Here is an 18,113-nt window from a genome sequence, read left to right on the forward strand (position 1 = left end):
GCAGTGAAGTGGGAGTCTATATGTGAATGCTAGTGAGAGCTTAAGCCAGACAAATGCTTATGAAAGGCTGCTTTTGAGCAAGGACTCTGCATCTGAAGTGTGCGTGGTTTGTATATTGCTCGTTCCCACCCAGAGCACTGATGTCCTAATTCTGTTATTCCCCCATAATTGAGGTAAGCACATAACCTGTCTGCTCAGGAGGATGGAGTTTTGGGATAGGTGTGCTGCTGAAAGTGAAGAATCCTGAAATGTCAAAGAGGTGGGTATAGCAGAGGACCCTAATTATGCTGTTTTATCTGTGCTTCTCCTGTTTTGCATCTCACTTTTCACCAGAGTATGTCATGAGTGCACTGTCCTCAGAGTTGTTCTTTTTTTTTATACTAGTGCAAGTGAATTAACCTCACTGCTTTTGTGCTGCAGAGCTACTTTTCTAAAGAGCTGCTACATGTGTCACTAGGAGCAGAGACTGCACTTAATGCATAAACCATCTTCAGTTTTAAGTTTTCCTTCTGTCACATCAGACTTTTACTTTGTGTATATGTGTCCACACTATAAATGGCTTCTGGCTTGTTCTTGCTTTATGTAGAACCTAATAGGCCCCTACATCTTAATAGGGTGCAGGGCCAAGCAACAGAGAGAAAATAGCTGGAGTCAACTCTGTCCTCAGAGAATGGATTTTGGTTGCCACTCTCTTCTTCTGGCGCACTCCTCAACTTCCTTGCCTTCACAGTAGTTTCTTTTCCAATCATTGTTATGAAAAGCTATTGACAGTCTTCTGGATATTTTTGCCAGCAAGCTAGAAGGTGAAAAAGCAGGTATGAAACTTTGTCTGCATGGTTGTACAGTTGCTGAAAGCCTTGTGGTTTCTCCAAGCTGCACGGGTTCCATGTATGGCTGTGACAATGGTCTAAACGTCTTTACTTCAATGGCTCTGTTTCTTTACAATGGGCAAGTTCAAGGTTTGCCCTGCTCAGCAAATTCTCCCCATCGTTCTGTTAAAGAACAAAGACAGAGTTCGGGCTTCATGCTATGCTGGGCTCAGGGTGCAAAGAGGCTACATTTGGTCCAGAGTTGTATTGCACAGGGCAGCCCTAGCTGTGGACTTTCATCCAGGGCATGCTGTGAATCACAGACCATATAGGGAATAGGAATGGAGATTGGTTAATGATTATGCATGATCATGCCTCATCTCATCATGTTGTGATCAAATTAAATAGACCTATGCTGGACGTCAGCAAAACCTAAAAAATATCTCAAGGCAACTGTGTTCTCCTCAGTTGGAGGGTGGGTGTTTTTGCTTGGTTTCTTACAAAGGGCATGCCTATTAAACCCCAAACTGGACGTAACTCTGTATATGGTATTTTCATTGTCCATTTACAAAAATTTTGAAAAGTAGTTTTTGTTCTAGTAGTTGAATTTTTCAAGAGTACCAGCTCCATAACCGTTGCAAGTTTAAGCCTGGATAAATGGGCAAAGCCTAAATGAAGAAAATGAGCATACGTGCTGCTTTGTGCATCAGCTGTGCTGTAAATGGGTTTGGGTTGGTTGGCTGTTTCACATGAGGAGTGCCTGATCCAGTGTCAGCACAAACAGCCCTTCTCCATTGCTGGAGTGCCCTGGCACCTGGGTGAGCTGGAAACAAATGTGCTGGTCCCTGCACCATGGATGGGAGCCAGAGCTTATCCAAGGCTGCACTTGTACAGATTTCTTGCCTCAGCAGAGTGCATCAGTTGTGACTGAGTTGTGTTGGGCTGTGATGTTTCTCATCACACTACTGTGCATCCTTGATCATGCAATCCTTTATCTGAAACGTCATCTGACTTTTGTAAGTGCCAAGTAAAAGTCCCTGAAATTTTCAGTGCCCTCTTAGTTGCCTTTCCAGCCCCACATCCTTGCAAGCTGGCTGAGGCTGCTCCTGGCCCTAAAGCACATCAGCTCACAGCCCTCCACTGTGCCTGCTGTTGCTCACACATCATCACTCACAGCCAGGGTCTCCAAAGTCTCTGCCCTGCCAGTCACCAGAAATTTATGCTGTGCTGGCATAAATTCAGCGAGTTTCTTTACTAGTAACTGGCTTAATTGTTCCTGCCCATCTCTGGCTGCACATCCCCACCCTGCGATTTTCCCCTTTGTTATGCCTGGGGCAAAGATTGCTTAAATTGGCCCAGGTGCCAAATGATTATTCACAACCTCTTAAGAAGCCCTCCTTAAATCCCCCCTCTTGCTTTCCTATCAGATAAGGAAGAGCCCTGACCAGCTCTGTGTCTGACATGTTCCACCCCCATTACACAAAACAGACATTGGCTCCAAACCCGCTGCATATCCTCCTCCATCTCTTTCTTCTGAGCCCAGCCTCCTGCAGCCTCAGTTTTGTCTGCTGACCTGATCCCAGCAACCTTGGATGCCAAAGACACAAAGCAGACCAGTGGTGGGATGCTCTGAGATTGCATTTCATTTTTCAAATTACTACCCTGACCTAATGCCAACCTGTGGATCCACACCAGATCAGAGTGAGCACAGGCATCCCAGCCCCACTGACAAGCAGGGACCCTGTAGACACACATCATGTCAACTGCTCATACTGCATCACCCCCCACCACCCTGCTGCAGTGGGCTGGGAAGCGTGCCACCAAGTTGAGGTGGACCTCACTTGCATCTTTGATTTTCTACATGCCACAGTTACCTCTATTTCCTACACTAAACAAAGGCTTTATTGCTGTACTTCTGAAATAAATCTATTTATCTTCTTCATAAAGGAACACTCCTTGCCCTGCTGGCTCTTCCCCTTGCTTCTTGCTGTGGCTGTGGTGTAACAAGGAAACTGCCCAATTGCCTGCCTAGGAGAAGCACCCCTCCAATGCATATCTCGGCAGAATCATGGAATCATTAAGGTTGGAAAAAGCCAAGATTATGCAGTTCAATCATCAGTCCATCTCACCATGATGCCCATCAATTGGTGACTGCACCACCTCCCTGGGCAGCCTGTTCCACTGCCTCAACACTGCTTCTGAGAAGAAATTTTTCCTAATATCCAACCTGAAACCCCCCGGTACAACTTAAGGCCATTCCCTCTTGTCCTGTCACTGTTACCTAGGAGCAGAGGCTGACCCACTAAACCCGCAGGAACCCCACACACCCGATGATGGCTGTGGAGTGCAGCCACCATCTCAGCGTGAGGCCTCGGGTGGGTCGCCCAAGTTCTGACACAGCACACGGCAGGTGGGTCTGTGGGAGGAGTGGGCAGGGAGAGGCCCGGGCAAGGCCCTGACTCAGCTGCCGAACCCTCACAGAACCGCAGCCAGCGCCTGCCTCGTCCGTGCCAGCAGGAGCAGGGACAGCAGGGCCGCTCCCTACACCCCGTCCCCACCCCGCCCCTCCTGCCCCTACTGTAGGCCCGTCCCCACCAGAACTTCTGCCGCAGCCTCCCCCTGCTGCTCGGTGCCGTGAAAGTCACGCTAATGTCTTCTGAGGCTTGCAGAAGTTTCAGGGCTTGAGTCAAAGCTCCTCGCTGCCACTCCAAAAATCCCTGTTGATCTCCCTAGGCTTGGGCCAGGCCTCTGGGAAGGGTGTAACAAAGGAACACCGCGATGCCACCCAGCTGCTTCCTGCACAGCCCTTTTGCAACATCAGATCTCATGGCACGCTGCAGCCACGACCTCCCCACAGCATTTCTGCCAGCTGGGCGGGCAGCCCATGCCCTGCAGCCCTCCACGCGTTCCTCTTTGGAGCCCTTGTCCACCCACCACACTCACAAATCACTGAGCTGTGTGATTTTCACTCAGTTTGCTGGTGGCTGTGGAAAACGGTGGCAACTTCACATGAAGTGTAACAAAGAGCTCTAGGAAGAACAGTACCGTGTCCTTTGGTGCCATGGATGATCTAGGAGAAGGCTGGAAGGGAAAGGAGCTGGTAAACCTGTGGCCCTGGTAATATTCCTCACCTGCCCCCAGAGCCCAAGTCCACAGCAGCAACTGCCCTTCCAGAGCTGTGACGGGTCTGGAGCACAAGTCTTACGGGGAGTAGCTGAGGGAATTGGGATTGTTCAGTCTGGTGAAGAGAAGGCTCAGGAGTGACTTTACTGCTCTCTACAGCAGCCTGAAAGGAGGCTGTGGGGAGGTGGAGGTCAGTGTATGCTCACATGTATCAACAATAGGATGAGAGGGAATGGTCTTAAACTGTGCCAGGGTTGGATATTGTTGTGTTCAGGTTGGATATTTGGAAACATTTCTTCTCAGAAAGGGTGGTGAGGCATTGCCCTGGGGAGGTGGTTGTGTCACCGTCCTTGGAGGTGTTCGAGAAATGTATGGATGTGGCTCCAGGGATGTGATTAGTGGGCATAGGGGGGATGGGTTGACAATTGGAATGCATGCAAGTTTCTCAAAGCAGATAAGGCTGAGGCAGGAGTGCTCACATCTCAAACACCCAGAACCATGAGGGTGTGAGGATCCCGGGGACCCTGAGTTGAGGTGTGGTGCACCCACACACTCAGCTTCACCAGGACCACCAGCCAGGGCAACTAGCAGATGATGGTACCAGATATCACTTCCTTATTCCTCGATGAGAACTAAACCCACACAGCCCTCTTCTTGCTCCATGCAGGGAAGCATGGCTGCCCTGAGTTCTCACACACCTCCTTGCTGAAGCTTTGTCTACATAAAGCAATGGCTATATAGATATAGGCATTTGTGCAGGTGTATGTATATGACACGCAGTGTCATGTTTTGCATTAACACTGAATAAATCAGCAGCAAGCACTTTAAAACCTGGCCTGAAGATTGAATATTATTTTGGTATCCATTATTATTGTTAATGTTAAAACGTAATTTAAATAGGCTGATAGAAGACAGTACCACAAGAGTGAATTAGTCGAGATGAAAGAAGAATTGAGAAACTTTGCAGAAAGATCATTTTAGCCACAACACAAGAATAAAATAACAACATGCACTTCAATGAAAAATTGGAACTCCTCATCCTCGTCCCTGATCTCCTGTGAACTGAGCTGATATAGAGGTGCACGATGGCCAGACTGCCTCTGCTCTGCACTCAGTGGTAACAGAAAATCAAAATGTTTAGATGGATAAAGGAGAAAATTTGTAATGATACTGATAAGTGTATCACCTAACCATGCTGACACGTGTATGACAGGTTATGATCTCCACCAAGAGACCACAGAACCACACCGTACTGAGATCAGGATCTTAGGGCATTCAGGATTTGGGGAAAGCAGGTACTTCCCATGTGAAGTCCTCTGGGCTACCTGGGAGCTAAACCAGTTCTCTTGGTTGTGAGTGGGAGTTTGGTGACACAGGTTGGTGACCCGTGGGCCAAGATCCACAGCTGCCATCACACTGCACCACCAGGTGACACAGGGAAGAGGAGTGGCAGGTGTCCAAGAATGTGCAGATCCTGGAAGGCACCAGGAGGATTTAATGCCTGGAGGGCTGGGCGAAAGCTGAGTGGGGCTTTTCTTTGTTGCAGCTCTGAACGTAGGTGTCTGGTATTTATTTAAATCCTAAGTACCTGAATAGTCTCTTGGATCTCATCCCAAACATATCTAACCCCTTTATCATTATGTAGGAAAGACTCTTCAATTGAAGGTTTTGAGAGTGGAAGGCCTCACAGCAGGCTGCTCACAAATCCCTTCAGACCTCCTCTGAGCTGGACTCAGTCAAAGGAGAACGTGGCTTGGCCTCAAAACCCTGCAGCACTGCCTGCTGCACTCACAGCTCACCAACCCGACACTGCTCAGCAGGCTTGTATTACTGGCTGCTGGCTTTTTTTTTTTTAACAGCTCTGGTTTTACACTACCTGCCTCACCAAAGAACTGGGAGGCATTACCCAGTTAAACACTGAAAAGTTAATCACTGGACAATAACCACATATTAAACATCATTACAAAACCAGTGCCAAGGGCATATTCTAAACAGAACTGTGGGGAGGAACTGTTTGTTTGATTTTTTTTTTCCTTTTTTTTCTACACACAGAAGCCACCAAAAAGTAAACAGCAGGAGTAGAAAGGCCAAGGAATTTCGGAAGGTCGCATGGCCCAGTCCATAAGTCTGAGGCAGGAGGAGATTCACTCGAGATTCACCTGAGGTGCACTTGGTTGATGGCATCCTTCAAAGATAAGGGCTCTTTATTTTCACTTGGGCTTTCCTTAGCAGAAAAGCCGTTTGGGTTAACTAAACTTTTACTTATCTTGATAAATTCCTGCAAAGCTCTTGTGGCAGATAGGCTTCAATTAGTCTAAAATTTGTACACGTAATTTGAGCTTCCTGGTACACATTATTCAAGCTTAATTTGGTAAGCCAGCAGTGCTGTTAAACCAATTTGAACATGGATACACTCTCAGCACTAGCAGAACCCAGGAATACAGTCAGTAAGAACCCCAGTGGACAACACTGTCCCTTCTGCACCACAGACCCACTTGGGATCCATAGGCATGGAACTACCACTGTCCCATGAAGGATTTTTGCAGCTTACTGTGGACAGATCTGTGTGAGCTTGGGCATTTCTGGAAATACCTCCTTCCAAATGGAGCTGACTAGATTATTGTCCATCGTGAAGCTTTCTCCTGGCAAGGAAGAGACCCAGACCTCTATTTCCAGACTGCTGGGTGCCATCTCACACCTTCTCTTCCCCAGGCTCGTGGCAAAGGGTGGAGGGAGGGAAGGAAGAGCCATGTACTGAAAGGCAGAGATTATATGAGAGGTCCTGACTCATCTCGAGTTTAAGACGGACACCTAGAAAAGGATGACTCTGCTTCTGAATCTTGTTTGGTATCTTCTGTTCAGTGTTCAATGTAAAATGTATGAACAGGAGCAGAGACCAAATCCAGAGCCTTTGTCCCCAGTTCTTAGGAGAGCATCTCCCACAAGTCATCTTGTTCCCTCCCCTCTCCTTTTGTCCTACTGACTTTTGTTCAGCTGACTAAATCCTGCAAAAGTGCAGAGCAACACCAGCCTGGAGTAACCTGTAGCTCTGTGGCTGTGGCACAATGCAAGGACTAAGAGGTAGAAGTTTGACTCCTGTCATGTCAAGCAAAACAATATCTCTGAATCTATATGACTCTGGAGAAACCTAAGGGTTTTTCTATGTGCCATGACCCTTAGTGCCACATCCACACATGTGGGGACTTCTGAGCTCAGCATTCAAAGGGACATGGGTGTTCTGATCTCAGATTTGTGTGCCATGGCTCACAAGCCCTCCCTAGCTGTCCTGGGGCATGGCATAGAAATGCCTCGCTCACCAAAAAGTACTGGATATCAAAAAATCTGGACTGTAGCTTATTGAACAGCATTTAAACAACTTTCCCCATATCTTCCTTTGGCCTCCTCAATTTCATATGCAAAAGGAAAAAGAACAAATAATGTATCTTCTTGTGTGATTTTTCACATCAGCAGACAGTATGAATATTTTAGTGAGCAGTGCAGGAGGTGTTCTGAGTGCTGTAGAAAAGAAAAAGGTGCAAATCCAATTAAGCAAGCAAACTGGAGCTGTGTGTAGCAAAATGGGCAAGAACAATCTTGTTTTGTGCCAACATTTCACGTCCCTGAAGCTTTAGACAGGCATGTGTATTTTGCTGATTTGCAGGCAAAATTCCTGTTCCCAGCATGTACAGTATGCTTCATTACAGTGCAACGTGTCTTGACGTGGGGAGAATGTCCACACCTGAGACTGTGGGCAGCAGTTTGGAAATAAAGCGTTTCAACAGCAATCCCTGGTGGGAATAGGAAACTTTGCACATGCTAATCTTGTTTGGAATTTCCTCATTGCTCCACACATATCTCCATCAAGCAATTTCCAATAGATTCTATCTCTTTTGAAATAATAGAAACTACTGTGATTTACATTTATGAGCACGTTTGCCTGACACTATACCCATAACAATAAAATACCTAGCAACAACACTTACACAGCTTAGTCCTGATTTATTTTACTTTTTTTTCCACACATTTTCTAAACATGTGTGGAGCTGTTGTAAAATTGTTTTTATCCCGTTTTTCTATTGCTCACACAGAGCTCAGCCCATCAGCCAGCCAGTACCTAGCTGCAGAGTACCCCAGAAGTGCTCTGAGCTCCCTGTGCCAGCCCTGTGAAAGCCTTCTGATGCTATCTGGTCTCCTCCTGGCTTGGAGGTGTTGACATGAGGGCTTTGGTGGCATGGGAGCACGCAGGATGGATCTAATGGGCCTGGGGCAGAGCCAAAAGGAGCTCTGGTGAGGAAGCTCCACTCTCACAAGGCTGCTGTCATTTATGAGTGCGATTTTGGAATTTCAGGTCTCCCAAAATACAACCTCTTTCAAAATGTGATCAGTAACAAAAGAATAGATTTGTTTTTTTCCATAGTCCATTTGTTTTGCCACCATTTACTCTTAAGAAAGTATGGTCATACTTGAAAATTTTTGCCCTAAGAAAAAGATTTGAACAACAGAGCAAAACCAACATATTTATTGACAAAAGAAGTGCTCTACTGACCCATAATATTATCCCAGCAAGACACCCAGCGTCTGCTATCTGGAACCCTTGGCTTCTAGCAGTAAATGTTCTCAGTATACAGGTAATGCAAACACTGCAAAAGACGGTGGTTTTCTTGGACATCTACCTTTTCCTGCCTGAAGCAAATCACTTTATGATGTGCTTGAATACAGTGAAGGGCAGAGGCAGAAACATTCCTGACTAGAGGGAGTTCATTTTTCCTTCTTGTGGGGTGCTGGTTGAGAGTGATACTTCTTGTCCTCATCTGAATACTTTGTAAGCCTGAATGCATTGCTTGGCAACAATTGCAGTGGCATGTCTAACGAGGTGCTGTGTGGCTGTTCGACACTGCTTGGCATTATGGCTCTGTTTCCTCTGTGCCTACAAGGTCCCTTCCCACAGATCTCTGCGATGGACTCTGCTGAACTGAACTGAATTCTGCGGATAAGAACATGAGGACCAACAAACTGGGGAGACCTTGGTGCCTGGAAAGCTGAGCTTCCATGGGCCTCCACCATTCCCAGAGAAAGGCTCCCTCTTTTGATGAATTTAGCACTAACCACTGCTCCACTTTCGAATGACCTAGAGCCAAATGGTCCTTTTGAGTTAGCTAAGCACAGACATGGCAGCCTCCTGAGTTCCTGTGCCTGTCTCCATGCAGCTCCAGTATGTCTGTGTTTGTGCAGAAGTCTTGGAGAGACCTTCTGGGGAGAATTCTAGCACTTTGTAGCTTACTTTTTTTCCTTTCAAATCAGTGAACACAACCATTTCCCCAAAGAGTTTGGAAGTACACTTCTGCAGACTGCATAGAGCCGGGAACGTCCTTCCTTCTCCCTGCACAGAAGGTTCTTGGTCCTCAGCAAAAGGTTCTCAGTCTTTGCAGCCTGCGGCTGTCCCTTGCCTTTTTCGGGCAAGGAAAAGGTAAGAAGGTAAGGACTGGAAGTGCAAATACAAAATGCATGAAGATGTCAGGGACAGCCTGAAATTGCAGCCTGACAGTTCATGGACTTCTTCACTTTTCATACCCCAAGGACACTGCTCATTTCACAGAGATGTTTCACAGAAATGTTTCTTATTTCACAGAGACAAAGAGCCAACCGTTTATCCCTTTCCAACCTGTTACAGACATGGACAACGAAACTGATGAATACACAGCAACAACAGCTTCCCAGTGTTGTTGTTCATGATGCATTAAACTGCCACTGATTACTGACTTTTCTGGTGAATGGCTCGTTCACTCCCTGGTTACTATCTTCTATTGTAAACCAAATTTATCCCTACAGCTATTTTATTATTGGTCTTAAATCAAGAACACTGATCATTATCTGGCCTTCAAAATACCAAAAGCCCGTCTGTTTATACTGATCATCTCTTTATCACCTGCAAATATGCAGCAAAGTAACAAAGCAAAAACAACCGCCAAAAAAGAGCATGAACTTTCTGGTCACGTTTACTGGCCCACAGACATTTTAGTCTACTGCAAAAGAATTATTTCACTAAAAGGTCTTTTTTTTTTTTTTTTTTTTTTTTTTTTTTTTTTTTTTTTTTTTTTTTGTTAGTTAGTTTGTTTTTGTTTTCCCTTTAATTTTATTAGAAAGGTATTTAATATTTCCTCTGATTTTACTCTCATCTTTACATACCAGCTTTTACATACCAAATCTGAGACTTGTGCTGCTAGTCTGGAGTTTGTGCACACCACCAAACCCAGCATGCCCCAAGCTCAGTGAAGCAGGCTCTGCATCCCCCCTCTGACAAGAGGAGCTGCCCTCAGCTAAGCAGCCAAGAACCGTTCCAGCAAACTGGCTTCTATTTCCACTCTGCTGATAACATTCCTCTTTTAGGTTGTAGATTGTGGTGGGTATCTTTTCAAGCTTGAGGAACATCAGTGAGTACATACCATCTGAATCCTTCCTGAATGCTGTTTGGTGTCCAGCAGAGATACTGATGAGCCATGGTGATCACCTAAAGCAGGCTGCTCCCAAAGAGAAGGGATGGATCTTGGCAGACTGTACTGCCTTACCTGCTTTATGTTCTTCGTAGCACACATTTTCCCAGTACAGCCTGTCACCTTGTGCTGCAGGCTTTCAATCACCTTCCAAGTATGTGTGCTGCCTGTGAATGTTATCTCCTTTTTCATTAGTTACCCAGTGGCCCTTGGTCAAATGGCTCTTCACTTCAAGCTTCCTTTGTTACTGTGTGCAATGTGCAGCCTTGCAGTCTTGCATAACTTCTGTTGACTTTTCAGCTGCAAATCATTGCCCACTGACTAACAGCAGTCAAGCTGCAGCATGCGGCTGCCTGCTTGGTTTTCTGTCATCACCAGAGCTCTCCTGATGTTGTCTCTGCATAGGAGGACTAATGCTAGTTTTGTGTATAGCCCTGCATGCTTCAGTGCTCAAATACACTGTGGGTATTTGCTCCCCACCAGTATCAGTATGTGACCCTGTCATGCTATGCTCCTCTTGATTGTGCTGAGTATAGATGGCCATCAAAATTTAGAAGGTTTTAAGCATTCTTCAAATTATGTGCTTAACCACCTTGCAGAGAGCTCAATTATTTTCACCCCTCAGTTGCCCATTCTTGAATATCCACAGAGAACTTCTGCCTTGAGCTTTGAAGGAGCCAACTGATGGGATGGGTGTAAGTTTGACAACTAGTAGAACTGCACAAAAGAAAAAAGTCTAAAATAGGAAAATACAGAAGAACTGAGGAATCAAAAAACAAATAGTGTGCATTGGAAATTTATCCTGTCCTCATTTCCTGCAACACTGCTGGTACACATTTCCTATGGTTTCACAAGGGGCTTTGTGCCAAGGATCAGCACTAGACTTGGGTATCAAAAGGCTGACTCTGAGAGCCACTCACACACATGATCTACAGGCCACAGCTGTAACCCAGCACTGATCTGTTGGTGGAAGGTTTTAGTGTGGATTTGACTGTAGCTTCTGCTTAGAAAGCATTTTGTAAAAGACATTTCTTTCCTTTCTTTTTTTTTTTTTTTTCCCCTCCCTTTCTTTCTTTCTTTCCTTTTCAACAGCAGGATATCCATAACTATTTAGTTCCTCATGACTCTTCCAGTTCGATTCCTTTGTTGCTGATGTGATGAGCAAGAGGAAATGTTTGCCATCATATATTTGCATTCTAGAAATGACTTGACTAGCGTGATACACGTACAGGTGCAACCAAGTCGTTACTGAATCATACCATTCTTGTTTTTCAGTCTGATTGAGGACTTGCACTGGAGACCTCAGTGGACTGCTGGATTAGTCACATAGACAATGATTTGAATAGTGACAAAAGGAACAAGAGAATGTGCTTGTCTCAGATTGAATTAAACAAAGCAAAGCACGGATCCTGCCTGCTTTCTACAGAGGAATCACCCATCACTGTTGGATGCTGCCTGCTCTCCCCACCCTTTCCTTTGAGCCCCTGCCACTCACTCCTGTGATTTACAGAACTTTTAATTCCAGAGCTCTCCTCCCACTCTCTCCCTCCCACTCTCTCCCTCCTGCCTGTGGGGTGTACAGAACCAGTTCTTCACACACTGCTGCCATTCAGCATGTCCCCACACTGCACTGCCACTGCCCACCCTTCGTTCCTAGCAGTTTTATTGCTGCTCCATCAACCCTGCCCTTAGCGACTTCTCTCCTCAGTCACCTGTGCTTGCCCATTGGCTTCTTCCTATTCTTATCTCCGAATAAGTAAACTAATGCAGGCTTCTTCTAAGCTGTGTGCTCCAGGAGATATGGAAGAACAATAGCTCCTCAGATAAGCATTAAAGATTCAAGTGTTCTTGGCGAACCTGATAAAACTTTGCCTAAACAATGCATTTACAGACATGCAACCTGCATAGCAAAGGACAGCAATTAGCACAAAGTAAGGGCTGCCCCAAGCTCTGCCCTGTACCTCACACCCAGCCCTCCTCTGAGGGGAGATTATTTCCGAAGGACAGTGGTACCAGAAGCAAAGAAAATCGCAGTTCTCTTTCATAAACCCTCTTCTGTCTGTGGGTGCTTGGGCATCCTCGTGATGCAGCTGGAGGTGAAATGGGGCCCTCTCTGAGAAGGGGCCCTGCTGCCCTCTTCCAAAACATGTTTTATGGTTTACAGCTGACTGAAAGTTGTTTAACCTCCCCACTACCCTGCACAGCCAACAGAATAGGAGGTGCCTATGCTGTTGCATGTGATGATTTTGCAGTCATTTCCAGGAAAAGTCTGTTAGGAGGGAGATCTAACTCATGGAAGGAGAGCCGGGTGCTGCATTCCCCTCCAGGAGCCTCCTGGATAGTTTATATGGCAAATGAACATAAAGAAGCAGTGATGTCTGTGCTGGGCTATGAGTATTGCAAAAACTCAATGTTTGCAGCATCAGCTTGTTTTTTCTGGGGTCTGTCTGACACTAATATGTGTGTAATGATATCAAAGGAGTAAAAACAGCTCGTTCAAAGGCTGCTAAAGAGTGGTGGTGTGACTAAAGTGAGTGAGTGAAGAATTAATGTAGAAACAAACTGATTACACAAGCTGAGTTGAACTGTGAAGGTGCTTTTATTGCTGATGTTGGTGAAAAATGTCAGGTGTAGCATATGTTTGGCTCAGCCTTGAAGAAATAAAAACTGTTTCCAAAATATATTTTGACTCTATGGCTACATTTCCTGTTCAGAAATAATTCCACAAAACAGCTAGCTGCTAGGTGTAGAAGGAGCCTTGCTTTAAGCAGAAGTGAAGGATATGGAGTCTGCCACACTAATGATTTGGGAAAAATCAAAATAATATGTATAGCACATTAAAAAACTGAAGCTTTATGGTAGTCAAAATTAAATCTGGCCATGAGGAATTAGCAGATCTTGTCCAGTTGCTCATACTGAGTGACAATATAGCAAATGAGCCTCAATGTCAGCTGGTGTAAACCACTACATAGTTAGGAAAACAACTCTTTGAAAGGGAAGATAGCAGCAGGACAAGGGGAAATGGTTTTAAGTTGAAGGAGGGAAGATTTAGGTTGGATGTCAGGGGGGAAGCTCTTTATATGAGAGTGGTGAGGTGCTGGAACAGACTGCCCAGAGAGGCTGTGGATGCCTGGAACCTGGAGGGGCCCAGGGCAGCCCGGTCCAGTATTAAATGTGGAGGTTGGCAGCCCTGCCTGTGGTGAGAGAGTTGGAGATTCATGATCCTTGAGGTCCCTTCCAACCTGGGCCATTATGTCTGTGTAATACGTGATGTGAAAATAAATCCAAAGTATAGCTGTTCAAGTGTATAGGCACACGTACTCCAGGAGGCATCAGTTCTATTAGCTAGAATGTCCCAGGAAAGAACTTTGGGCTGACTGAAAAAATCAGCTCACACATCCGAGGTGCTTGAAAGGTGAAAACAAGTGAATAGGGAAACAGCAGAGAACACAACATTGAGAAAACATTTCTCTGTGCATATGCAAACTGTAGATACAGCAGGTAGTGGGGCGCAAAAAATTGTGGTGAGTGTGATGAAAATATAAAGCAGTTCCTGCATGACAAATGTTGAACAAACAGTGCTTTAAAGATGGATTGATGGAATCTTGATGACACAAGTTGCTGCATTGGTGAGTGCGTGGAGCAGAAGAGTAGGGGTTAGCCACTACTAGTGGTGGGGACAAAGCAGGAACCTGTGCTCTGTACAGACATACGCTGTGGCACTCACCACTCCACTGCCACTAGAACTATGCTTCCCCACAGTGGGTGAGCAATGGCTGTGCTTCTGCACGTGTGCTCAGCCAGGACTCTCCTTCCCACATTAAGCACTCTTGCTCGCTCCCGCATGAAGGCAAGCAAAAGAAGATGAAAAGAAATAAAAGTAATCCTCAGCTTTACCACAGTTCTGGTTTGGCTGTACATGAAAGCCACCACAGCAGCACCAAGGTGTGGATTTCTTTCAAGCATTTACATTTACCGCTATCAAACTTTGCTATATTTTATAAAACAGAGCTGGTTGTTCCAGACATTTCTTCTCTATTAACGTTTAAAGATATTGCACCCCTGACTGTTTCCTGTACCTCCAGAACAAACTCACATGGGCATTTTGCAGACCCACAGACCCACACAAGCGCTGTCTTCCCATACTTTGTAACCACGCAAATTACTAGAACAAGCTTATTTATTAAAATCACTCCTGATGGAATCGTCTCTCCTTCCAGACACGCCACACAGTGCAATACTCAGGACAGATCTTCACCTCAACGCACGAACACACTGTTTCCAGTGGTGCTTTCACGTCCCTAGACAAGACCCCATCATGCCTGCAGCCGTAGGCACGGCATTCCACCACCGCTCAGCTGTTTCACACACAGCGCCGTTTCCCGGCAGGGCTTCTGGTCGCAGCGCTGTTAGAAGCGAGCCGAAAGCACCGTGCAGCCCTTCCCCGGGCACCGTGCGCTGGGAGCGCCGAGCAGCCCGCAGTGCAGGGCGAGCGCCGTGCGCTGCCACTCAGCTCTGTGCCCACACCTGGCCGCCGGCTCCGCTCCGCCGCCAGCGCCCCCGGGCACCCCGGCCCCGCCCGCGGGCGGAGAGAGGCGGCCTCGGGGCGGGTTAAAAGCGGCGGCGGCGGAGCGGGGAGGGCTTTGAGAGCTGTGGGACGGCGAGGCTGGGACCGGCCGTCCGCTGGCACCGCAACACGGGACCCCTGCCGTGCCGCTCCAGGTGAGACCCGCGGAGGGCTTGGGACTTGAGGAGTCGTGGGGTCGCGCCGAGCCCCGGCCGGGATCTTCTCGTGCTGCGGGGTTTGTCGAGCGCCCCGCAGCCGAACGCAGCGTTTGTGTGGTGGGGAGGAGCAGGGGATGTCCTGTCTGTCCTGTGTTCTTTTCTTCTTCCACGACTTGCAGCTTCCGAATCGCGGTGTGAGCCCGCACCTGGAGCTGGGGTTGTTGGTCCTGTTGGGATACGCCTCAGATGGTTACTTTCCTTTGGTCCTCGTTAGCCCCATTTTGTTCGTTTTATTTCTGTGTTTTAATGGCTATGCCACAGGTGAGAGGAAATGCTTCACAGAAAGTGCAGTTGTCTGACCACAGCCGTGACTTTGGATCAGCATAAAAAGCTGCACAGAATGCTGCCATTCTGCAACGAGAACACAAGAAGCATGAGGAATTCCAGCCGCCTTTTCGAGGCTTTTTCTTTTTTTTTTCTTTTCCTTACCCAACATAACCTTTCCTCATGACAGCAGACGTGACCTCTCCCTCCTGCCTGGAGGCCTGTCTGTACAGGCTGGGCCGCACCGCGGGTGTGTGCATCCCTCTCTGGTGGTGTAACTGCAGCGGGGTAAAGGAGTTCCTTCTCTCCCTTTTTTTTTTCTTTTGCTGTTACCTGAGAATTAGCAAATCTAAAGGCTTTGCCAGCCCGATGAAGCACACTCTGCACCAAGAGGAGCAGGAGTTCTGGTCGGTCCAGGGCCACTGTAGCTTTTCTGAATGGTAGATTGAGCCCTGCCCCTGGGAGATACAGGACCAGCTATGCAGGTTCCTGGCTGTGGATCTGAAGCATTTGGTGGTAGCTTCCAAATGGCTGCTGAGCAGTGAAAGCCAGGTCCTGAGATCAAGCTCTGCCTTCAGCAAAACTTAAGCTTAATCGTCAAAGGGTGAACAGTGAATTTCCTTCAAGAGCAGGAGGAAGAGAGAACAGAAATGGAACTCCTCTGATGTTTGATTTCTTATTTAACTGGGGTGTGATATCATCTAGAAAATCAACGTAAACTTTTCAGTTGAAGGCTTTGTGCTCTCAGCCCTCTGGCTTGGTTAATCTCCTTTTTGGATGAGGTAGTGCTGAATGTGGAAGGGCAGGCTCTGCAGAATTGTCTTGTGCCTGCTGATTGGTGCTTTGTATGTGCACAGCCCTGACAGAGTTGACTTGAGGTTTCTCAACAGTGAAATCAAATGCTGTACTCCTAGAGATGAAGGCTCTGCCAAGGAAAGGATATGTCTGAGCTGCAGCAAATAGCCTTAGAGACCTGTTGGAGGCATCTGGGAGGAAGTAGAGCTTCTGATGGAGATGGCACAGTAGTCCTTACCTTGGAGGCAAGGCAAGCACCACACAGCCTTCTAAGGCTTTGGCATTGGCAAAGAAATCCTATGAAAATAAATTGTTTTGTCAAGGTTATTTTATATAATTATATCATTTTCTATTTATTTGGAAAGTGCACTGACAGCCTACCACAGAAAGAGAAAGAGGGCTTGGGAGAAGGAAACACTTGAAGGTATAACTTATTTCCTACACAAAAACTAGTTAGAAAAATATCAAAGTATGCTAGTGTCATCATAAATATATGAATGGATAGAGTCTATTAAGCTGTTTGAATCATCCACTAATACAGACACAAATGTAAAGATAGACTTAACGTGACTTAATTTGCCTATGACTTGAGTGAATGCTAGGAAATCCTCTTGCTTGTAGAAAGTTTGGAAATGATTCTTTGCTGCTTGGAAAGTAACTATTTGGTATTTTATGTCATCTTGCAGGTGAAAGAACACAGAAAAGATGGATTGGGGAACTCTGCAGACTGTTCTGGGAGGTGTAAATAAACACTCCACCAGCATTGGCAAGATATGGCTCACAGTCCTGTTCATCTTCCGTATCATGATCCTGGTTGTGGCTGCAGAGAGAGTCTGGGGAGATGAACAACAAGATTTTGTCTGCAATACACTTCAACCCGGTTGCAAGAATGTTTGCTATGATCACTTTTTCCCCATCTCTCACATCAGACTCTGGGCCCTGCAGCTGATCTTCGTTTCCACCCCTGCGCTGCTGGTGGCCATGCATGTGGCTTACAGGAGGCACGAGAAGAAAAGGCGACTTAGAAATGGTGACAAAATTAATATTGAAGAGCTGAAGAATGAAAAGATTCACATTCGAGGTCCCCTGTGGTGGACGTATACCTGCAGCATCTTCTTCAGGATCATCTTTGAAGCAGTCTTCATGTATGTGTTCTACTACATGTATGATGGGTACCAGATGCCTCGTCTGGTGAAGTGTGAAGCGTGGCCCTGCCCCAACGTGGTGGATTGTTTTGTGTCTCGGCCTACTGAGAAAACCATGTTTACTATTTTTATGCTTGCTGTATCTGGGATCTGCATGATGTTGAATCTGGCTGAGTTGTGTTACTTAGTGTTAAAAGTTTGCCTGAAAGATTCTAGGAAAACAACAGTTTTAAAATAATTCCCCAGTTCCATGATTGCTTGGTTTCCCAGACCCCTTCAAAACTTACTTAGGCATCAGAAAACAATTGGCAATATTTTCATACTTGAGGAAAAGGATAAAAACAAAAGGGCATTTTTTTTTTTAATGATAGCCTCTCTAGGAAGCTGCCATTCAGGCAGGTTTTAAGATTATGAGCTACTTTGGTATTCCTGTATCCACAAATAGAGAGATCAGCCTTCTTGGCTGCACCTTTTCTAAGTATGCTTCCTGCTGTGATGGTCACTTGTTGAAAAGTGGGAATGAGAAAGTCTAGTGCCACACAGAGAGAGGGATTGCAAACAGATTGCATCAAATGATTGTTGCCAATGAGCCAGGGCACTGTGGTTTCCTGCTCTTTTTCTCCCCAGCATTCTGTGAAGAATCTCGGTATGATTGATTTTATTTGATGATGAGCCTTTTTTACTCGACTGGGTTTTTTTCA

General features: G+C 46.2%; 1 protein-coding gene across 1 annotated transcript; it reads left to right on the forward strand.

Annotated features, from left to right (window-relative positions):
* Positions 1 to 15,064: 15,064 nt before the first annotated feature.
* On the forward strand, positions 15,065 to 18,113 carry LOC122171431 (gap junction beta-6 protein-like). Its single transcript, XM_042839023.1, has 2 exons — positions 15,065 to 15,145; positions 16,954 to 18,113. Exon 2 carries the CDS (start codon positions 16,973 to 16,975, stop codon positions 17,648 to 17,650), a length of 678 nt encoding a protein of 225 aa, XP_042694957.1. The 5' UTR covers positions 15,065 to 15,145; positions 16,954 to 16,972; the 3' UTR covers positions 17,651 to 18,113.

This window comes from Centrocercus urophasianus, unplaced genomic scaffold, assembly GCF_019232065.1.
Source record: "Centrocercus urophasianus isolate 14NV4802_14NV808 unplaced genomic scaffold, USGS_Curo_1.0 seq_9, whole genome shotgun sequence".
Classification (NCBI taxonomy): domain Eukaryota; kingdom Metazoa; phylum Chordata; class Aves; order Galliformes; family Phasianidae; genus Centrocercus; species Centrocercus urophasianus.

Excerpts from the sequence above, each read along its gene's own strand:
- LOC122171431 (XM_042839023.1), top strand. The coding sequence starts at position 16,973 with ATGGATTGGGGAACTCTGCAGACTGTTCTGGGAGGTGTAAATAAACAC.